General features: G+C 37.4%; 1 protein-coding gene and 1 long non-coding RNA gene across 3 annotated transcripts in view; one reads left to right on the forward strand and one right to left on the reverse strand.

The window, feature by feature from the left end:
- Window positions 1-5806, reverse strand: part of LOC108282432 — a 14430-nt gene extending 8624 nt beyond the window's left edge. The window contains exon 1 of the long non-coding RNA XR_001816407.2: window positions 5746-5806. This is a non-coding gene — a long non-coding RNA (uncharacterized LOC108282432). The remainder of the gene's footprint in view (window positions 1-5745) is intronic.
- GBP2 (guanylate binding protein 2) overlaps window positions 3629-24011 on the forward strand; it is a 61353-nt gene continuing 40970 nt past the window's right edge. The window contains exons 1-8 of one of the 2 annotated variants that reach the window (XM_017498358.2): window positions 3629-3856; window positions 7550-7677; window positions 13321-13430; window positions 13664-13860; window positions 15269-15514; window positions 16236-16516; window positions 20095-20307; window positions 22676-22778. In XM_017498358.2, coding sequence (XP_017353847.1) covers window positions 3667-3856; window positions 7550-7677; window positions 13321-13430; window positions 13664-13860; window positions 15269-15514; window positions 16236-16516; window positions 20095-20307; window positions 22676-22778 — 1468 coding nt within the window. In that variant the 5' untranslated portion in view covers window positions 3629-3666. The remainder of the gene's footprint in view (window positions 3857-7549; window positions 7678-13320; window positions 13431-13663; window positions 13861-15268; window positions 15515-16235; window positions 16517-20094; window positions 20308-22675; window positions 22779-24011) is intronic. The other variant, XM_037727832.1, reaches the window with a different exon arrangement.

A 24011-nucleotide genomic window follows, 5' to 3' on the forward strand; every position in this document is an offset into this window, starting at 1 on the left:
GCAAGGAAGCAAATGTATTATGTATTAGGAGACCAAAGTCTAGCTTATTTAGAGAAAATAGTTTAAAAGGAAAGCTAAAAGATTGACTAAGCTCACATGTGTTGGATTGGAATTAGAAATAACAACAGAATCTCAAGCTTTATTATAGAAATGTTCAGATAAAAAATAAATATAGATGTGTGTATATATGTGTTAGCATTCATACACATATTTCTTAACTTTGCCCTTGAGTGGGTCTAGAAATAATGAGCACTCCTAGAGAGCTACCTTGGTGTCAAGGTACCATTATCCAATGAAAGAAATCAAAGACATTGGGAGAAATGGTTACTTTATTCTAGGGATAAAGCAGGAAAAATACAGATATTTTTCCTAGAATATGCTGTGCGGCCAAAAAGGAAAGAAGCACTAAAAATATGATGGAAGCATTAAAAAAAAAAAAAAAAAAAAAAAAAAAAAAAAAAAAAAAAAAAAAAAAAAAAAAAAAAAAAAACCTAGGATCCAGCTTGAAGAAGCTCTCAATGGTGAAATCTAGGACAAGTTGAGTAACAAAATAAATATTGATAGTAAAGTAATGAAGCCCTCAGAATAAAACTAATACCTCTGAGTCTGCACTGATACAAATAAATGATTAAATCAGCAAACAAAAAAATAAAGAAGTAATAGCCCTTGCTCATGGTACAACTGCAGTTAATAAATATAGAAATAATAGTAGAAAACCCTTTTTAGTCAAACACCACAAAAAGAATCATAAATAAAAACTAAAAGTAGTGGCTGAAAAACAAAAGTATGATAAGATTATATCTGCAGACTCCAAACTGTTTCTCAAAGTGGAAGCTTATTTCTGTTTTTTTTTTTTTTTTTTGTTGTTGTTCTTTAAGCTCTGGGGCACATGTGCACATCCCACAGGGTTGTTGCATAGGTACAGACATGCCATCATGGTTTGCAGTTTCCATCCCCCTGTCGCCTACATCAGGCATTTCTACATTCTACATCAGTGTTTTCCTTTCCCAGCCCTCCCACTCCCTGTTTTCCCTCCCCTACCCCCCAACTCCCCAACCAACCCCAGTGTATGATGTTTCCCTCCCTGTGCCCACCTGTTCACATTGTTCAACACCCACCTATGAGTGAGAATATGCAGTGTTTGGTTTTCTGTTTTTGTGTCAGTTTGCTGAGAATGATGGTTTCCAGATTTATCCATGTCCTACAAAGGACACAAACTCGTCATTTTTTATGGCTGCATAGTATTCCATGGTGTATATGTGCCACATATTCTTTGTCCAGTCTATCAATGATGGGCATTTGGGTTGGTCAGGTCTTTGCTATTGTAAACAGTGCTGCAATGAACACACGTGTGCATATGTCTTTATAACAGAACGATTTATAATCCTTTGGGTATATACCCAGTAATGGGATTGCTGGGTAAATGGAATTTCTTTTTCTAAATCCTTGAGGAATCGCCACACTGTCTTCCACAATGGTTGAACTAATTTACACTCCCAACAGCAGTGTAAAATTGTTTCTATTTCTCCACACCCTCTTCAGCATCTGTCTCCTGATTTTTTAATGAGTGCCATTCTAATTGGCCTAAGATGGTATCTCAATGTGGTTTTGATTTGCATTTCTCTAATGACCAGTGATGATGAGCATGTTTTCATATGTTTGTTGGCCATATAAATGTCTTCTTTTGAAAAGTGTCTGTTCATATCCTTTGCCCACTTTTTGATGGGTTTATTTGTTTTTTTCTTGTAAATCTGCTTTAGTTCTTTTTAGATTCTGGATATTAGCCTTTTGTCAGATGGGTAAATTGCAAAAATTTTTTCCCATTCTGTTGGTTACTGGTTCACTCTAATGCTTGTTTCTTTTGCTGTACAGAAACATTTAAGTATAATTAGATCCCGTTTGTCTATTTTGGCTTTTGTTGCCATTGCTTTTGGTGTTTGAGTCATGAAGTCCTTTCCTACGCCTCTGTCCTGAATGGTATTGTCTAGGTTTTCTTCTAGGGTTTTTATGGTGTTAGGTCTTATGTTTAAGTCTTTAATCCATTTGGAGTTAATTTTAGTGTAAGGTATAAGGAAGGGGTCCAGTTTCTGCTTTCTGCACATGGCTAGCCAGTTTTCCCAGCATCATTTATTGAACAGGGAATCCTTTCCCTGTTGCTTGTTTTTGTCAGGTTTGTCAAAGATTAAATGATTATAGATGTGTGGTGTTGCTTCTGAGACCTCTGTTCTGTTATATTGGTCTATACCCCTGTTTTGATACCAGTATCATGCTGTTTTGATTACTTTAGCCTTGTAGAATAATTTTTGAAGTCAGGTAGCATGATGCCTCCAGCTTTGTTCTGTTTGCTTAGGGTTGTCTTGGCTATACAAGCTCTCTTTTGGTTTCATATGAAGTTTAAAGTGGTTTTTTCCAGTTCCGTGAAGAAGGTCGATGGTAGCCTGATGGGGATAGCATTGAATCTGCAAATTACTTTGGGGAGTATGGCCATTTTCACAATACTGATTCTCCCTAACCATAAGCATGGGATGATTTTCCCATCTGTTTGTGTTCTCTCTTATTTCCTTGATCAGTGGTTTGTAGTTCTCCTTGAAGAGGTCCTTTACCTCCTTTGTTAGTTGTATTCCTAGGTATTTTATTCTCTTTATAGCTACTGTGAAGGAGTTAGATCATTTTTTATGGCTGTGTAGTATTCCATGGTGTATATGTGCTCTGAATTTCAGAACAATGATTGGCTCTTTGTCTGTTATTGTTGTATAGGAAAGCTTGTGGTTTCTGCACATTGATTTTGTATCCTGAGACTTTGCTGAAGTTGCTTATCAGCTTAAAGAGGTTTTGGGCTGAGATGATGGAGTATTCTAAATATATGATCATGTCGTCTGCAAAATGGAAACTTTTTAGTGACAATGCGGCACATAACTCTTTATGGTGGAGAAATCTGGCAGCAAGCACTTTAACCAAGTGATCAAAGTTAAGATCAAAGCACCAGGAGAAGTCATGTCAACATCATGAATCCATTAATATAAGACACTGAAAATGGCAGAGCATCACTTCTGTGACATTTGCAAAAGAAAAAGCATAACTTCAATCAATGAGTAAACATCAGAAAAACCCAAATTTAGGGATATTCCTCAAAAACCACAGGCCAGTACTCTTCTAAAATGTCAAAGACATGAAAGATAAAAAAAGAATAAGGAACTATCAAAGATGCAAGGAAACCACAGAAACATAATGACTAAACACAATGAGGGATCCTGGATTGGATCATGAGCAGGAGGATATTAGTGAGAAACTGGTGAGATGTGAATTCGGTGTGTAGATAGTTATTACTGTATCAATGTTAAAATCCTGGTTTCAGTAATTGTTCTATGGTTATGTAAAATATTAACATTAGGAGAAGCTAGGGAAATGGTTTATGGAAACACTTCATGCCTATTGTGCATCTTTTCTGTAATTCTATTTCAAAATGAAGTTATTTTAAAGGCAGCTAGTGGACCAGTCTATAGGACAGCCTTAAAGGGCCACAGGTCTTCTTAAAAATGCACAAGAAAGAATGTTCAAGAACAGAAAATAAAAATGTATGCCCTATTGTAGAATTCATCTTAACTGACTGACCAGACATTACTTTCCATTTCATTTTTTCCTTGCAGACAAGGCGTCGCCGTGAACATGGCATCAGCGATCCACATGCCAGGCCCAGTGTGCCTCATTGAGAACACTAAAGGGTACCTGGTGGTGAATCCAGAAGCTCTGGAGAACCTGTCTGCCATTACACAGCCTGTAGTAGTGGTGGCAATTGTGGGCCCCTACCGCACAGGCAAGTCCTACCTGATGAACAGGCTGGCTGGGAAGAACAAAGGTGAGTGACATCAGCAAAGCCTGGATGAGCCCCATCTGTCTAGTTACACAGTCAATGTCCAGTAAGAAGATCAGATGAGAGAAAGTTGGTGTTGGGGATAAATACTAAAAGCTAACTTTGAATTCATGAATGAACACTTTACATTCACTATGGAGGATTTAAGTCAACTGACTCTTCCCACTTTGTCTTTATTTTCACATTTCATATGTAAATAAGGTGTTAATAAAAAATTCACTTAAATAATGCATTATTAAATATTTACTAAAATATTCATGCAGTCAGCAAGTTTCCACAGAACTTTAAGATAAAGTGAATATTTCAATCCATGTTGGATATTCTAATTTCTATATTTCCATTTTTTGTAATTAAGGTCACTATTAGTTATAATTTCTCTTATCTCTTTTACATGAGACTGTTGTCCAGTGTCAGGCAATCAGTGTGGCTTATAAAGCACCAGCTACCAGTCACAAGGCTGACGTTAAAGTGTAGTCTGTATGTCTTTCCAACTAAGTCAATCAGTTACCATTTCTACTTTTCAATTTCATCATTCAGGAAATGAGTGATTTGACTACCATACCTTGAGTTCTTCTGTCAACTGAAAATAACAACAGATAGTCACTCTCCAAAGAAATGACTATATTCAGGAATAAGCAGGGGATTTATAAATTCTGGAAATGCATGCTATAACAAATCATGAGCTCATCCGGAAAGGTTAAGGGAGTGAGAAACTTTTAAAGGCAAAAAGGAGAAGTATATGCCAGTTGATGTAAAATAAAAGTTCATCGGTTTACAGGATCATATTGCAGGTGGTGACATGCACATTGGATCTTGCTTGAGAGAGTTTTATGGATATAAAACCCTAACTGAAGTTTTATGGATGTAAACCTAACTAACATAACCCTAACTAAAGTTTTATGGATATAACCCTGATTGCAGCAAGTAAGGCCACTTGCAAGGTTGTGGTTAGGACTGGCTATTACTGGAAGTACAGAAGTAGCCTTTGTTGTAAGGCTGTAGTTTGTAAATGTCCTTGATGGCAGTTCCCACTACAGGAAAGTATACATGAAAGCCCTTCCTTCATGAATTCCTGACTCCATTTTGTTAAGAGTTTGGTGTAAGTGACTCCATTTTGCTTCTGACAGCCTTTGCATTTCTCCCTTTGATCAAGGTCTTTCTCTGAAACATCTCTGATCAATCATCCTGTAGTTATGTAGTATGTGTTCCTTAGTGCTAGATGCACTTGATTTCATTGGTTTGGTCCCAAGTCAGGGGAAAGTGATTGGTGACTGGGAGTCAGTTTCAAAACACTTTTAGCCACATTTGAGCAACAAGGAGGTTTGGAAGGAGTGTGTTTCAGGCTAATTCTACCTGGAATTCATTATTAAGTCAATTTTGTCAATTCCACATTTTTGGCATACTCTTTCAGTGCTGAGCCAGCATTATTCTGTTAGGAGTCTCATTTATGCAGAAGTTGGACAGATAATAGGTACACAGCTTAAAGAAAATAATACAAAGCAAAACCAACAGGAGCAAAAAAAAAAATTCATTTTGGACAATGGTTCTGAACCAAGAGCCCAGTTAAACAAATTAAAAGACCATGTGGAACTGGGTAAGATTTGCTAGCGGTATTGAGTCTTTTATGTAGTTTGGTTAGTGATTCTATTATTTAGTATCTCAATACAGGGTTAATCAAAGCTGAGAGTGCTAACTCTGTAAAAAGAGATCACTGGTACAATTTGAACAAAAAGTTGTGTCAAGAATATTGCCAAAGTTATTCACTACATGGAAGAATACACCTCTTAGGTCATGTAAAGATTTGGGATTCATGCAGACCAAACAAAATATTAAACCAGGCATGCAGAAGTAAACAAAAACAAAAGAGTACTCACCAAAAGGACAATGTTCTTATCTCATGAAGGGCTTGCCAGAAAAGACAGTCTTTTTTAGGCTAAGAAGGCATTCAATGCCTTTTATTGAGAGGACCTTATCCAAATAAGATCCTCAACTAGACAGAAAGAAGGAATTTTAACCCAAGAGGAGACTCGACAGGGCGGAAAAGGTCAGCTGTGGAAACGAAGAGATCGAAAGGCTCAACACGTGTGTACCACGCAGGTTTCAGGGGCTGCTGATCATTCTAAGATGAGCTCACTTTGGGTTAAGAATGAGCAGGGAACCATATGCATACTGAATTCGGGTATAAATGCTATAATAAATAATAGGTGCATCCACGGTGGTTGAGACAGTGGGAAACTTTGAAGACAAAAAAGAGAAGTACATGCAGGTTGTTCTAAAACAAAAGTTTATTGATTTACAAGAGCTTACTCACAGGAGTTAACATGTGTACTGGCTGTTGCTAAAAGAGCCAGTGCAGAAGGGACCCTGATTGCAAGTTATACCACTTGCAACTTTACAGTTAGGACTGGCTGTTATTGGAATGATGTCCTCATAACATTAGCCTGTGTTGCAAGGTGGTGGATTGGCAACATCCTTAATGGCAGTTCCCATCACAGGAAAGTGTGCATGAGAGCTTTTCCTTCACGATCTGCTGACTTCATTAAAGTTTGGCATAAGTGACTCCATTTTGATGCTGACAACTTTCACACCTTCTGCCTTTAAAATTCTAGAACGTTTTTACTAGCCCAAGGCATAACTTTTTGATTCCTGCTGTATTCTAATACCTCACGGGTTTTCTTAAATTTTTGGCTGATTTTTGTCATTGTCCATCTGAAACACTTAAGTGAGTCCTGTTACTCAATTTGGTCTACTTGGCTACATATTCTGGGGTTCAAATCACAGACTCCTCAACTACATTTCAAGATGTTACTCTCACTACTCCACTCTTGGAAACCATTTCGACAGACTGTACTAGAGTACTAGAGTGGATGTTTTACAGTGTCCTTTCCATGTCAGACTCTCCTCCATTTGGATGTCTTTCTGTTAACATGACACCCATCTAAGGAAAAAGAGTCACTACCTGAAGATGAACGCTTGTCTCAGCACTTGGAGCTCTTGTCCCAGCCCCCTCTCTAATTTCACTTATGGGTGCATGCTTTTTCTTCCTCTTCAGTGTCGCATAAAATATACACAGATTTCTCAGTCTTTGTCTGCCACTATGACAAAATAATTAGACAGGGTAATTTATAAGTACTAAAAACTTATTTCTCACAGATCTGGAGGTTGAGAAGTCCAACATTAAAGCACAGGGAGATTCAATGTCTAGTGAGGGCTTGTTACTCACAAAGGTGGTTTCCCACCATCCCCAAATGGCAGAAGGGGCAGGAGGAACAGTGAAACTCCCTCAATGTCTTTGATAAGGGTATTAGTTTTTTAACTGAGGGCATGATCCTTTCCTATTTAACCACTTCTGACTTCTTAATATCACCATTTTGGGATTAAGTTCTAACATATGAATGGGGTATTGGAGGGACTAACAATCAGACCATAGCAACAGGTTAGTAGAGTTTACATTAATTCTGTAATATTTGAGCTTATAGAGATATGAGGTGAATAGGGGACCCAAATACTTCTTGAGAAAGTCATTTATATAAATAAAGATTGGATTAGTTGTCTTTGCTAAAATGGAAGCAACCATTTCCCCTACCAGACACTTACATTCCTATACATTTAAACAGTATAACTTGGTCTGCCTGGATTCTCCTGTCAGTATATGTTGTTTCTCCTCTTCCTTTGAAGGCTTCCCTCTGGGCTGCACAGTGAAGTCTAAAACCAAAGGCATCTGGATGTGGTGTTTGCCCCATCCCTCCAAACCAAACCTCACCCTGGTCCTTCTGGACACTGAGGGTCTGGGTGATATTGAAAAGGTAAGACAGAGCCATAGAGAAATCTTCTTTACCTTTGATTCTTTGTTTATGTTTTTATGCATACCATAAATCCAACTTCTGTGGCCTATTCCTAAATCACAAATCTGACTACAGGAAACAAAGCTAAATTTCATTTCCTAGAACTTACTTTCTTGGTAAGCTCAAATATTTTGGACTATTGGTGATAGATCTTCCTATTTTTTACACTTGGATGAATTATAAAATTTAATAAATACCTTCTGCATAGCAGAACTCTAGGGCTGTTTGCTAAATACGTTGTCCTGAGTTTCAAAGTTATGTGCTAATCAGTGAACCAGGTAAATGCTCAGAGCCTAGTGGTGAAGACAACATTGTGATCAGTTAGAGTGCTCAGATGCTGGAAGTGAGGGCCTAACCCGATGATACAATTTAGGAGAAAGCTTCCTGGAAGAAGATGTAACCTTCTTCCAGGGAGTGGGATCAATGGGTGCTACTAGTTAAGGTGTGTGGGGTTCATAGGATTGGAGGTAGAAATCAGGAAAATGGAGTATCACTGAAATAATCTATTTTGAAATGCATAGAAAAGTGCCAGCTAGCCAGGTATGGTGGCTCATGGCTCTAATCCCAGCACATTGGGAGGCTGAGGCAGGTGGATCACCTGAGGTCAGGAGTTTGAGACCACCCTAGCCAACATGGTGAAACCCCATCTCTACTAAAAATGCAAAAATTAGTCAGGCATGGTGATGGGTGCCTGTAATCCCAGCTACTCGGAGGCTGAGACAGGAGAATTGCTTGAACCCGGGAGATGGATGTTGCAGTGAGCTGAGATTGCGCTATTGCACTCCAACCTGGTGACAGAGTGAGACTCTGTATCAAAAACAAACAAACAAACAAACAAACAAACAAAAAACACCAGAAAAAGAAAGGAAAAGAAAAGAAGAGTGCCAGATACACCAAGAACATTCATAAAAGTTTTTGCTCAATTTATTCGGCTTGGATATGTAGTCATCACTGACTTCCAGAACGGCGTGAGCTAGACCCACAAAAAATTTGTAAATTGGATAATTCTAGATAATTTTGCTTTATAGTATTAGGTGCAGTTTTTTCTTTTATTTATATTAGTCTCAGTAGAAATTGAAAATAGGGTCGGTCAGAAATGACAAGGGAGACGTAACCACTGACCCCACACAAATACAATATTATGAAAACCTCCATGCACATCAACTAGAAAATCTACAAGAAATGGACGAATCTGTTGAAACATAGACTTTCAAGACTTAAACAGGAAGAAATTGAATCCCTGAACAGAAAAATAACGAGCTCTGAAATTGAGGAAGTAATAAATTGCCTAATAACAACAAAAATAGCCCAGAACCAGATAGATTCATAGCTGAATTTAACAGTTGTAAAAAGAAGAGCTGATAGCTACTGAAACCATTCCAAAAAACTGAAGAGGAGGAACTCCTCCTAACTCATTCTGTGGAGCCAGCATCATCCTGATACCAAAATCTGGAAGAGATACAACGGCAAAAGAAGAAAACTTCAGGCCAATATCCTGGATGAATATCAATGCAAAAACCCTCAACAAAATACAGGCAAATTAAATCCAGCAACACATCAAAAACTTATCCAACATGATCAAGTAGGCTTTATCCCTGCAATCCAAGAATGGGTCAAGATATGCAAATCAATAAATATGATTCATCATATAAGCAAAACTAAAGACAAAAAAGACACGATTATCTCAATAGATGCAGAAAATGCTTTCAATAAAATTCAAAATCCACTCATGGTAAAAACTCTCGATAAACTACGTATTGAAGGAACATAGCTCAAAATGATAAGAGCCATATATGACAGACCCACAGCCAACATCATACAAAATGGGCAAAAGCTGGAAGCATTCCTCTTGAAAACAGGCACAAGACAAGGATGCCCTCTCTCACCATTCCTATTCAACATGCTATTGGAAGTCCTGGCTAGGGCAATCAGAAAAGAGAAAGAAATAAAGAGCATCCAGATAGGAAGAGGGGAAGTCAAACTCTCTCTATTTGCAGACAACATGATTATATGTCTAGAAAACCCCATAGTCTCAGCCCAAAGCCTTCTTAAGCTGATTTAAAAAAAAAAGAAAAAAACTTCAGTAAAATCTCAGGATACAAAATCAATATGCAAAAATCACTAACATTCCTACACACCAACCACAGTCAAGCTGAGAGCCAAATCAGGAACAAACTCCCATTCACAATTGCTGCTTAGGAACACAGCTAACTAGGGAAGTAAAAGATCTCTCCAAGGAGAACTAAAAACAACTGCTCAAATAAATCAGAGATGACACAAATAAATGGAAAAACATTCCTTCCTCATGGATAGAAAGAATCAATATTGTTAAAATGACCATACTGCCCAAAGCAATTTATAGATTCAATGCTATTTCTATTAAACTACCATTGAGATTCTTCACAGAATTAGAAAAAAACCATTAAAAAAATTCATATGGAACCAAAAAAGAGCTCAGGCAAAAAATAGCCAAGACAATTCTAAGCAAAAAGAACAAAGCTGGAGGCACCATGCTACCCGATGTCAAACTACACCACAGTGCTACAGTAACCAGAACACATGGAACTGGTACAAAAACAACGGAACAGAACAGATAACCGAGAATTTAAGACTGCACACCTGCAACTATCTGATCTTTGACAAACCTGAAAAACAAAAACAAGCAATGGGGAAAGGATTCCCTATTCAATAAATGGTGCTGGGATAACAGGCTAGCCATATGCAGAAGATTGAAATTGGACCCCTTCCTTAGACCATATACAAAAATTAACTCAAGATGGATTTAAGACTTAAATGTGCAACACAAAACTATAAAAACCTCAGAAAACAACCTTGGCCATACTATTTAGGACACAGGCACAAACAAAGATGTCATGATGAAGATGTCAAAAAGCAATTGTAACAAAAGCAAAAATTGACAAATGGGATCTAACCAAACTAAAGAGCTTCTGGACAGCAAAAAAAACCATCAACAGAGTAAACAGACAACCTACGAATGGGAGAAAATATTTGCAAACAAGGCATCTGACAAAGATCTAATATCCAACATTTACAAGGAACTTAAATTCACACACACACACACACACACACACACACACACAAACATTAAAAAGTGGCCAAAGGACATGAACATGAACAGACGCTTTTCAAAAGAAGACACACATGCAGCCAACAATCATATAAAAAAGCTCAACCTCACTGACCAGTAAGAGAAATGCAAGTAAAAAACACAATACTATCGTGATCACACCAGTCATAATGGCTATTTTTTAAAAACTCAAAAAATAACAGATGCTGACTAGGTTGTAGAGAAATACAAATGCTTATACATTGTTGGTGGGAGTGTAAATTAGTTTAACCATTGTGGAAGACAGTGTGGCAACTCCTCAAAGACCTAAAAACAGAACTACCATTCAACCCAGCAATCCCATTACTGGATATGTACACAAGGGACTGTAAATTGTTCTATTATAAAGACACATGCACACATATGTTCATTGTGGCACAATAGCAAAGACACGGAATACACCATGGAATACTATGCAGCCATAAAAGAAGAACAAGTTCATTTGCAGGGCATGGATGGAGCTGGAGGCCATTATCCTTAGCAAATTAATGTAGGAACAGAAAACCAAATACCACGTCCTCACTTATAAATGGGAGCTAAATGATGAGAACACATGGACAAACAGAGGGGAACAACACACACTGGAGCCTATTGAAGGGTGGATGATGGGAGGAGGGAAAAGATCAGGAAAAATAGCTAATGGGGACTTGGCTAAATACCTGGGTGATAAAATAATCTGTATAACAAACTCCCATGACATAAGTTTACCTATGTAACAAAGCCCTGTGTTGCAGTATGAAAGCCAAAACATACTAATTATATTTTCTTTTTTTTAACTTTTATTAACTTTCATGGTATTTCATTCAGTTCAGAGACACCACTGAACTTAAAATATTTCTTAACTTCTTTATTTTATTTTATTAAGTTCAGGGAAAAGCTTGAACTTAAAATAAAAGTTTAAAAATATATAATTAGTGTGCATAGGTTTTCATACGGCAAAAATCATAAATGTGTGTGGGGGTCTTCTTTAGAAACAGTGAATTTAAAGATACAGCACTAACATTGTCAATCATCATTTCAGTATACAACAAAGATGAAATATTGATTTAAAATAGATTGTAACTTGCATAAAATTTTTTATTTGCAAGAGAATAATTGTTCAAGGGACCAGAATATACAAATATATACGTGCTTGATGGAAGCAAAATTACTTGTTGGCCTTGGAATTTGTGGATTTGGTTAAAATTTAATTCTATTTAAGGGATCTTCATGTCTTGCCCTAAATATTATTCCCAGTCTTATCTTCTCCGCATACCTATTCACTCACTCAGTTGAATTAAATAACTCTGTAATACCATTATATGATCACACCCTAACAATTGTGACTTGGGTCCTGTTGGGTCTTTCACCTTTTTAATCCTTTCATTTCCACAAGTTCTCCTTTTCTGTACTCCTTAACATCCAGCTCTTTTCACCTACTGCCATCTTATTCTAGTTAGACATAGTAACTTCTTGCTTTGAACTCAGACAGCATTTGTTCCTCTTTATTTTTCTTCCTTCCCACTTCCCATTTTTTGGATTTATTTTTTATTTTTTATGTTATGACTTTGGTTCCACTCCTGGCAGAGATTATCATCTTGGTTGTATTTTTATGTTAACAACCCTATCTGCCACTCCTGAAAGTCATCTTGTTGTCATTATGGAACTTTGCATCCACAAAACCAGAGGCAAGGTTTGCATTTTGTACATAGCCAAACAATTTTTGGTAAATTTAATTGATTAACATTTGCATTCCTCACATAGCCATGATTAAGAAAATCTGCAAAGAGATTATTGTTCACTAGTTACTGCATACTTACTATGCTGTAGTCACTGTATTAAATATTTTACACCTTGACAGTGTCAATTGCTACTTTTAATATCTAAAGAAAGTGAAGCCCTGAGAAGATCAATGTAAGTGGCAAAAATACAGCTTGACATTAACATGATCTTCAAAATTCATATTATATGCCCTACTAATCAGCTTTATATCCTACAGATAAAATAGTGAATACAAAACCAAATGAATGAATTAATAAGTGAATAAATTAAAAGGAGACTCCTAAGTCCTAACTGTAATGTGTTTTCTAATGTAAGGAATATCAGATCAAGTTTGGAAGAATTTAAGTTTGTCCCAAACAAAAAGTAGAGACTATCATTCAGGAGACTTCAAACCAAGATGCTCTCCTTGTAATAGTTAAAGCACAATTCATAAAGCATAAGGGAAGAAAAGTTTTCACTTATCTTGTGATTGGCCATTATGCATTAACAATAATTTTAGGGCAAATAGAGATGTTTAAACTGCTTTTTCTATAGCTGATTTATTTAATGTGACTGAATCAAGGTGATAAGCATATAAAGCTTACATTTGTGTTTCCTTTAGACACAGCAATTTGGGAAAACTGAAATGACTTAAGTTTTAGCTACATGGATACTAGTAGTTGACCTTCAGATGTACCTAAACTGTCGCCTCCATTTTTATTTTTCTTTAACACTAGAGTGACCCTAAGAATGACTCATGGATCTTTGCCCTGGCTGTGCTTCTAAGCAGCTGCTTTGTCTACAACAGCATGAGCACCATCAACCACCAGGCTCTGGAGCAGCTGCAGTATCCTTCCGGGAAGAGAAGAGCCAGGTTTTATGGCGTTTAGGGGAATGGAAACTGATACTGTGTCTTCGTTTAGGGGAATGGAAATTGATACTGTGCCTTCTTTGCTGTGACCCAGTTGTCCTGGTTGAGTAAGAAGAGACACAGTGCAAAAGGGAATGTTTATAAAACTTGTTTCTAAGTGAGATGTTGAAATAATGGTATAGGGTGTTACTCCTTAGCTAAGATCCCAGCTACGTGACTCAACTAACACAGCTAATCAGGGCAAAATCCTGCCCCAGGACTGATGAAGTTGAGGACTCCAGCGAGTTTGTGAGTTTCTTTCCAGACTTTATTTGGGCTGTTCGAGATTTTACCCTGGAGCTGAAGTTAAATGGACACCCCATCACAGAAGATGAGTACCTGGAGAATGCCTTGAAGCTGATTCCAGGTATCAGAGCTCGGCCTGGATGGGGGAATGTTCAGCAGTGGATGGGATCAACTAAGACCTGCCATTCAGCACCTGACACAAATGTTTATATTAGACTGGATTGAAGCCCATGCTCGTGGTGGTTGGTGATTGACAAGTGATTATGATTCTTGTGGTTATTTTTACTTGAAATATATTTCACTCTGTCTATTTTATTAGCCTGGATGGTTATATCCTTTAGAGTAAAAAAAGATTTATACAGTAAATGATTCAGGCAATTAAAAAGATACACTAATATATGCTTCCAGTAAGACTGTCAAATCCTTCATTTCACTGTTTTCATAATATCGTGTACTTCATTCTACAGCCTCATACAATATATTGTCAATCTATTATACATTTGTTAAACGGATTGTATTTAGCAGAGTGGATACCTGTTGGTACCTACAATATCAGTCTTTGTTCATTTATTCATCCTTTCAACAAAAGTTTGTTTTGAATAATCTATATATGCCCCATAATCCCTCTGCAAGACAATGTCAGACCTAATATAATCTGACCTGGATATTTTCTGTCTCTATCCAACATTTTCCCCAGCCACATCTTGTCCTTGTTTTTAGCAATTACTTTATTTTTAAGCCCATTTCATTCCTGACATGGGGACAGTAAGATTGAGAAAGTCTGTCATGCTATGTAAAATAAGCCAGAAACAGGAAGAAAACTACTACAGAACCTCATTTATATATGGATTCTATTTTAAAATGTGAAATACATAGAAACAGAGAGAGAACAGCGGTTACCAGGGCACGGTGAGGGATGAACTGAGGACATGTGGGTGAAGGGTACAAACTTGAAGTTATACAGGGTGGAAAAGTCTTGGGATCTAATATAGTGCAGGAGAACTATCATTAACAATATTGTGTTTTACATTTAAAATTTACAGAGATTGGATTTTAGGTACTCTTACAAAAAAAAAACAGGGAAGGAAAGTAAGTTTGGAAGGCGTTAGTTATATAATTTACTTACTTAATAATTTCACTATGTACATGTATATTGAAACATCATATTATAACACTACAAATATATACAATTTTTAAAGAAAGTACTTCTTATCATATTTTAGTTAATCATAATTCAGCAAACATTTAAAAAATTATCAATCTACCAGATATCATACAGTGGCTGAAGAAACTAACCATAAATTCCTTCTCTTAAGGTGGATGCCTTCCCTTCCTTTTGACTCTGCTCTGTGCAGAAATGGACTTCTCGTACCTTAAGTAGATTAGCATAAGTTTGGTTGCATGAGAGGATAGAGTAGATTCACAGACACAAGAGACTGTAGTGATTAATGCAAGGAACTCTGGAAATGAAAATCTCAGGCTTGCCTAAAAGCCGTTCTTCAGTAGTCGCTTTTTCACTAATTCTGCAGGCAAGAATCCCCAAATCCAAAATTCTAATAAGCCCAGGGAGTGGATCAGGCATTTCTTTCCAAAACGGAAGTGCTTTGTCTTTGACCAGCCAACAAATGACAAAAAGCTCTTACTCCATGTTGAAGAAGTACCGGAAGACCAACTGGATAGTGATTTCCAGGTGCAATCAGAAAACTTCTGTTCTTATATCCTCACGCATGCAAAGACCAAGACCCTGAGAGAGGGAATCCTTGTCACTGGAAACCGTGAGTCTATTTCTCTATATGGGGTATCTCAAAAACTAGTAAACTAAGCTTATCAGCACAAACAACCGGTAAGGAGATAACATCTGTGTTATGAGGCGTGGAATACGTGAAGGATATTTTTCTCAGTGAGGATATAAATGATGTATTGTGAATTTAGACAAATCAAAAAATAAGTAGCATGTCGTGAGTTTCTGCAAGCCTACTGAGATTTAGAGGTACAAAATTCAGCGTAATCTCATATAGAAAATCAACTTCATGAACATGTTACCTGTGCAGTCTTTTAGTGCTCTGTGCAGAAAAGAGCTTTTCACAGGGTTTAATGTTCTGTCACTGTCTTAAGAGTCTTTATAAAGGCACCTGCTTTACATTCAGAACTATGATCCACAAATGATATAATTTACTTTGCTGAATAGCTGCTTTTAAATTTTTACTTAAGCAGAAAAGTATTTTTTCAAGAAACACTTGAACATATTGTTCGTGATTAGTAATTAACTTTGTAATGTGACGAGTTGGAGAAAAAAGAGAAAGAATAAATAGGAACAGCAGTGATGTTATTATAAGAAAGTGGATTCATAAAAAGTAGTAGTAGTAAGAGTAGAATTAAAAGAAGGAGAAGGAGGGAAAATTCGTGTTACGTAAAGTTTTTTGTGATTTTTAGAATGCTGATACGTACCACTTGCAAAACAATGAGTGAAAATGTTCTATCCATTCCCTAAATTAGGGCTGGGGATGCTGGTGGAGACCTACCTAGATGCCATCAACAGCGGAGTGGTTCCTTGTCTGGAGAATGCGGTGACAACTCTGGCCCAGCGTGAGAACTCAGCAGCCATGCAGAGGGCAGCTGACCATTACAGCCAGCAGATGACCCAGCAAGTGAGGTTCCCCACAGACACACTCCAGGAGCTGCTGGATGTGCACGCTGCCTGTGAGAGGGAAGCCATTGCAGTCTTCATGGAGCACTCCTTCAAGGATAAAAACCAGGAATTTCAGAAGCAGCTTGTGGTAATGTGTGTTTGTATTTTTTTTTCCTTGACTCCTGCCTGTCTGGAATGATACTTAGAGTCCAACGTTTTAATGCCATGGTTCATCTCCTTCTTGTGGCAAAAGGAGCTTGGATTATTTTATGTGATTTTATGTGATTATATTATTTTATGTGATTATATTATTTCAGTTTAATGGGCAACAGTTTTCTATTTTTCTAAAATATAGGAAATTTATTAATTTTCTATCATGCATAAGAAATTATGACTATAACCCATTTACAACACATTTATACAACATACTAACTACAGTTAATAACAATGGATTGCATTCTTGAAAATTACTAAGAGAATAGTATTTAAGCACTCTCGCCACAAAAGAAGAAAAATATTTGAGATAATCTATATGTTAATTAGCTTGATTTAGTAGTTTCATAATCTGCACAAGTTAAACAAAACTTTTAACTTGTACAGACTATGTTACATTTCATGTTACATTTCAAAATAACATGATGCAAGCATTATACATATACCATTTTTATTATTTTATTTTAAAAAGGTAAAATAAAGAAACACTTGCCTGACTCTGAGTATGAACAGAATGCATAAGCTCACAGCTCTGTAAGTCAGAAGTTCATTTCAGAGCATCTGTGTGCTCTGCTCAGTGTATCACAAGCTGAAAACAAGGTGTTGATTGAGCTTACTTCTCACCTGTATGCTCAGGGGACCCTCTCTCCATCTTCAGGTCAGCAATGATGCATCAAATGTTTCTCTTGTTTCTAATCTCTCTGGCTTCCTCTTCTGCCTCAAGGTAAACAAAAAAGCTCTGCTTTCGAAGAGCTCATGTGATTTGGTAATTCTTTTTTTCTTTTTTATGTCTGTATTTTTTATCTTGGTCATTTGACTAGGTATGCAAGGTATGTAGTGATGCCTTATTGTGATTTTAATTTGCATTTCTTTCTTTTTTATTATTATACTTTAAGTTCTGGGATACATGTGCAGAATATGCAGGTTTGTTACATAAGTATACACGTGCCATGGTGGTTTGCTGCACCCAACAACCCATTACCTACATTAGGTATTTCTCCTAATGCTATCCCTCCCCTAGACCCCCATCCCCTGTCAGGCCCCAGTGTGTGTTGTTTCCCTCCCTGTGTCCATGCATTCTCATTGTTCAACTCCTTCCTGTGAGTGAGAACACGCAGTGTTTGGTTTTCTGTTCCTGTGTTAGTCTGCTGAGAATGATGATTTCCAGCTTCATCCATGTCCCTGCAAAGGACATGAACTCATCCTTTTTTATGGCTGCATAGTATATATGGTGTATATGTGCCACATTTTCTTTATCCCGTCTATCATTGATGAGAATTTGGGTTAGTTCCAAGTCTTTGCTACTGTGAACGGTGCCACAATAAACATATGTGTGTATGTGTCTTTATAGTAGAACGATTTATAATCTTTTGGATATATACCCAGTAATGGGATTGCTGGGCCAAATGATATTTCTGGTTCTAGATCCTTGAGGAATCACCACACTGTCTTCCACAATGGTTGAACTAATTTACACTCCCACTAACATGTAAAAGCGATCCGATTTCTCCTCATCCTCTCCAGCATCTGTTGTTTCCTGACTTTTTAATGATCGCCCATCTAACTGGTATGAGATGGTATCTCAGTGTGGTTTTGATTTGCATTTCTCTAATGACCAGTGATGATGAGCTTTTTTTCATATGTTTGTTGGTCATGTAAAGTCTTCTTTTGAGAAGTGTCTGTTTATATCATTTGCTCTCTTTTAGATGTGTTTTTTTTTCTTGTAAATTTGCCTAAGTTCCTTATAGACTCTGGATGTCAGCCCATTGTGAGATGGATAGATCACAAGAATTTTTTCCCATTCTGTAGATTGCCGGTTCACTCTGATGACAGTTTCTTTTACTGTGCAGAAGCTCTTTAGTTTAATTAAATCCCATTTATCAATTTTGGCTTTTGTTACCATTACTTTTGGTATTTTAGTCATGAAGTCTTCACCCATGCCTATGTCCTGAATGGTATTGCCTAGGTTTTCTTCTAAAGTTTTTATGGTTTTAGACATTACATTTAAGTCTTTAATCCATCTTGAGTTAATTTTTGTATAAAGTGTAAGGAAGGGGTCTAGTTTCAGTTTTCTGCATATGACTAGCCAGTTTTTCCAACACCATTTATTAAATAGGGAATTTTTCTCCATTGTTTGTTTTTGTCAGGTTTGTCAAAGATCAGATGGTTGTAGATGTGTGGCATTATTTCTGATGATGGGGTTTTCTGAACAGATAATCATGTCATCAGCAAACAGAGACAATTGGACTTCCTCTCTTCCTATTGGAATATCCTTTACTTCTTTCTCTTGCCTGATTGCCCTGCCCAAAACTTCCAATACTATTTTGAATACGAGTGGTAAGAGTGGGCATCCTTGTCTTGTGCTGGTTTTTAAAGGGAATGCTTCCGGCTTTTGCCCATTCAGTATGATATTGGCTGTGGGTTTGTCATAAATAGCTCTTATTATTTTGAGATATGTTCCATCAATACCTAGTTTATTGAGTTTTTAGCATGAAGCCTTTGAATTTTATCAAAGGCTTTTTCTGCATCTATTGAGATAAATCATGTGGTTTTTGTTATTGGTTCTTTTTATGTGATGGATTATGTTTACTGATTTGCATATGTTCAACCAGGCATCCCAAGGATGAAGCCAACTTGATCGTGGTGGATAATCTTTTTGATGTGCTGCCAGATTTGGTTTGCCAGTATTTTATTGAGGATTTTCACATCGATGTTCATCAGGGATATTCACCTGAAATTTTCTTTTTTTTGTTGTGTCTCTGAGTAATTCTTAAATACTTTCTTGAGTATACTCAGTACTACTTGAGTACTCTCCATTTCTAAAAGTCAACAGATACCATATAATGCTACCTAAATACTGGAGTACACTCCATCATATTAATAAGTCCAGGGACTATGGAAACCTGGGGGTGGGGAGGGAGAATCCTGGGGGACATCTTAAATCTGCCGTTGGCACTGTTAATGAATATTCTTCTTTCAGTCTGTCTTTTACCAGTCCACATGTGACAGAAATCTCTCTAGTACATATTGAGAAAACCCAGATGCAATCATAATTTACAAATGTAAGCAAAAAAATAATATGTTGCCATATCTTCACATGTTAAAATCCTTTTTAGAAGAATTTCAAAAGAGTTACAAGCTCTGTTCAGAGTAAAATCAAGTCATTACTGAGAAGTGATTATACCGGAAGGGTTGATTTTCTATGTACACATTTTATTCATAGCAATCCATGTTCTGTAAGGACACTACTACTGCCACAACTGAACTGTCATTTGCTTATCTTTCATAGTTAGATCACTGTTAATCATCCTTTTCCTGAAGCTAAGATAGAGTTACACAGGTCATGCAGAGAATTGATCAGAACTGGAACTAAAACAAGTCTTCTGACTCTTGGTCTACACCAAATCCCAGTCCACTCTGACACCATCAGACCACTACTTCCAAGAGGATCATAGTTGGACCTTTCCTTCTAACACCTTCTTTCTACTGTTTTTCCCTACCTTTCTCTGGCAGGACTCCACAGAGAAAAAGAAGGAAGACTTTGTGCTGCAGAATGAAGAGGCATCTGCCAAATATTGCCAGGCTGAGCTTAAGCGGCTTTCAGAGCACTTGATGGAAAGCATTTCAAGAGGAACTTTCTTTGTTCCTGGAGGGCACAATCTCTACTTAGAAGCAAAGAAGAAGATTGAGCAGAACTATACACTAGTGCCCAGAAAAGGAGTTAAGGTGAGAACTAAGGGGAGAAGAGGATGAATGGCAGAGGATGGTCAGAGGGTCTTTGTTAACCCTTCTGAAAAATCTAAGAACACAGTACCATTTATGGACAAAAAGTGAAGCATGGTAATATCTTGATATTTTACATCTTAAAATCCATAATTATTTAGCTACTCTTACTAAAACAAAACTTTTTTTTTTTTTTTTTACCAAAGAAGATTTAGAATCAGAAGTCCGGGTGGTCATTTAAAAGTGTGTGGCACCTTCCCCCACCACACTCTCTCTCTCTTGCTCTTGCTGTTTTTGTCATGTGACAGGCAAGCTACCCCTTCACCTTCCACCAGGAGTAAAAGCTTCCTGAAGCCTTAGCAGAAGCCATGTTTCTTGTAAAGCCTGCAGAACTGCGAGCCCATTAAACCTCTTTGCTTTATAAATTACTCCTGAACTTAAAAGTTAAATTAAAAAAAAAATTTAATATAGGTTCTAACTGTATACCTAAATCATTATTGTTCACTCATGCTGAAACAGTAGTGTCCAAAAAATTATTTTAAATTCAGATCAGACAAAAATAAATTAGCTACTTGTAATTCTTCTTGGAAAGATACATATATCAAATCAGATTTTTCTTTTACTTCATAAGTCCCTGCCAGTTAAAGGGAAAAAAGTGCTTAATTCTGAACTGCAAAGTCTTTTGCATTCTCAGAACCAAGCCTAGTACTGGTCAGGTGATTTCAATTATTGGAGTTTCAATTTGCTCACAAAATGAAAAGAAGATGACTGTCTAATATTTAAAAAGCCAAAATTCTGAGTGCTGACAAGAATATGGAGCAATTGGAATTCTCACATTGCTAATGAGGTATAAATCAGTACATCAATTTGGAAAACTGTTTAGTTTTCATTGCTAAAGTTGAAAAACAAATACCCAGTAACTCAGCAAATCCATTTCTAGATGTATACATTCACTTAAAAGATAGGGACAGAAATGTTCATAACAGCGTCATTCATAATAGCACCAATCTGAAATTTTACCCTAATGTCCATCAACAATAGAACAAATAAACAAACTAGTATATTCACATAATGGAGTCCTATATCACAATGAAAATGAATAAGCTACAATCACATAATAAGAAAAATAAATACATTACCCAGTCTTAGGTATTTGTAGCAATGCAAGAATGGCCTAACACACCCATGAATCTAAATTTTTTTTTGAAAGAAAGGATCAAGGAAAATAATTACCAAAAAATGCCTAGGTCCTTCCTTCTGTGATGTGCCCCACCCACTCAAATTTCAGTCACTCATCGCATATTGTCTAAGGTATTTATGCCTCTTTTTCCTTCCCATGTGTGACTATTAAGTCTATGCAGTGTTGTATTTTCCTTGATTGGTAATTTCCCATATTTGATAGCCATGTTACTCTCTTAAAGTTTCAAATTCTTATAGTTTCTCAGGCCAGGTACAGTGGCTCACACCTGTAATCCCAATCCTTTGGGAGGCCAAGGCAGGAGGACTTCTTAAGACCAGGAGATTGAAACCATCTTGAGCAACATCATAAGACTTCCATCTCTACAAAAATTAAAAATAAAATTAGCCGGCTGTGGCAGCACACATCTGTGGTCCCAGCTACAAGGGAGGTTGAGGCAGGAGCACTGCTTCAGAGCAGGAGTCCAAGGTTGAAGTGATAGTACCACTGAACTTACACTTGGGTGACAGAGCGAGACTGTCTCAAAAAAGAAAAAAAGTTTCTCAACTGTTTAATTTTCAATTATATTCACCATACTCTTGAAAATAGGCTAGTTACCTGTTCAGTCTTTAAGTTTTAACTTTTTAAATTAAATTTGAATACATTGTTTACTTTTAATGAACTATTATCAGCATTCTCAAAAGTTATCAAAAGTTAAAAAATAAATAAGTAAATAATTAGCCTAGAAAAGCTTCCAGCAAGGTAAGAGCTATTAATAGATGTTACCCTAATTTAAAAATTAAATTAAAATTAAAATTAAATCCTAAATTAAAAAGGGTAGACAGGCATTCAGACAGAAGGAAAAGAAAGCAAATAATGCAAACTATAGAGAATGTGTGTTTGTAGAACTGCATAGAAATCTGGTTGTCTGCACCCTGGGGTGGGCGATGAGCAGCATCCCTGGGAGAGGAGGCTGGACAGGCACAAGGGAGGCTGCTGCGCAGGGTTTTCACGTCTCAGAAAAGAGCTTGGACTTTTTGTTGTGGCTGTGGGAGGAAAGAAACCACAGTGGAATCTTAAGAATAATGTGAAGTCCACAAGGTTAGATTTGTGGCTTTATTGAACAATAATTTCCTCATCACAAGACAAGATTTCTGCTGCCTGACAGGTCTTTGCTCGTTCTTGGTTCCTCAGGCAAACGAGGTCCTCCAGAGCTTCCTGCAGTCACAGGTGGTTATAGAGGAATCCATCCTGCAGTCAGACAAAGCCCTCACTGCTGGAGAGAAGGCCATAGCAGGTACGGGGGCAGGGCTCAGCTCTCAGAGAAATGGGTAGGTTTTTGCAATACCCGCTTGATGTTCAGAAAAAACTGTTTTCCTTATACCAGGAGTTTTCTTCTCATAGAGAACACATGCTCTGCTAAAACTGAAAATAAGGGGAGTTGGGATTAAACATCCAGCCACTCAGTTCCTTCCCACAACATTCTTAAACATGCTCTTGCTGACATGAATAGTGGGAGAATTCAGAGATTCCCAGTTCCCCACCTTCGTGCTTTTCTTAAAGTCAGTTTGGCCTCTGAACTCAGGAGAGTAGAACTCAGACCAGACTGTTACTTTTTTCTTTTTCTTTCCAACTTTTATTTTATGTCCAGTGGGTACACAGGTAGGTTAGCTGTGTGGGTAATACATGGGCGCATCATGGGGATTTGTTGTACAGATTATTTCATCACTCAGGTAATGAGCATAGTATTCAATAGGCAATTTTTCAATCCTCGCCCTCTTCCCATCCTCCACCCTCAAATAGGTCCTGGTGTCTATTGGTCCCTTTGTGTCCATGTGTACTCAACATTTAGTTCCCACTCATAAATGAGAATATGCAGGATTTGGTTTTCTATTCCTGCATTAATTCGCTTAGGGTACTGGCCTCCAGCTGCATCCACAGTGCTGCAAAGGACATGATTTCATTCATTTAATGTCTGTGCAATATTATAAGCCATATATGTACCACATTTTCATTATCCAGTCCACCACAGATAAACATTTAGGTTGATTCCATGTCTTTGCTCTTACAAATAGTGAGCAATGAACAGGTGCATGCATGTGTTTTTATGATATAATGATTTGTTTTCCTTTGGGTATATACCCAGTAATGGGATTGCTGGGTCAAATGGTAGTTCTGTTTTAAGTTCTTTTAGAACTCCAAACTGCTTTCCATAGCAGCTGAACTAATTTACAATCCCAACAGCAGTGTATAAGAATTCCCGGGCCAGGCACAGTGGCTCACGCCTGTAATCCCAACACTTTGGGAGGCCAAGGTAGGCGGATCACGAGGTCAAGAGATTGAGACATCGTGGCCAACATGGTGAAACCTTGTCTTTACTAAAAATAGAAAAAATAGCTGGGCATGGTGGTGCGGGCCTGTGGTCCCAGCTTCCCGGGAGGCTGAGGCAGAAAAACCACTTGAACCAGAAGGCAGACTGCAGTGAGCCTAGATCGCACCGCTGCACTCTAACCTGGGCGAGACTCCCTCT

Source organism: Cebus imitator, unplaced genomic scaffold (genome assembly GCF_001604975.1).
Source record: "Cebus imitator isolate Cc_AM_T3 unplaced genomic scaffold, Cebus_imitator-1.0 Scaffold240, whole genome shotgun sequence".
Taxonomy (NCBI): domain Eukaryota; kingdom Metazoa; phylum Chordata; class Mammalia; order Primates; family Cebidae; genus Cebus; species Cebus imitator.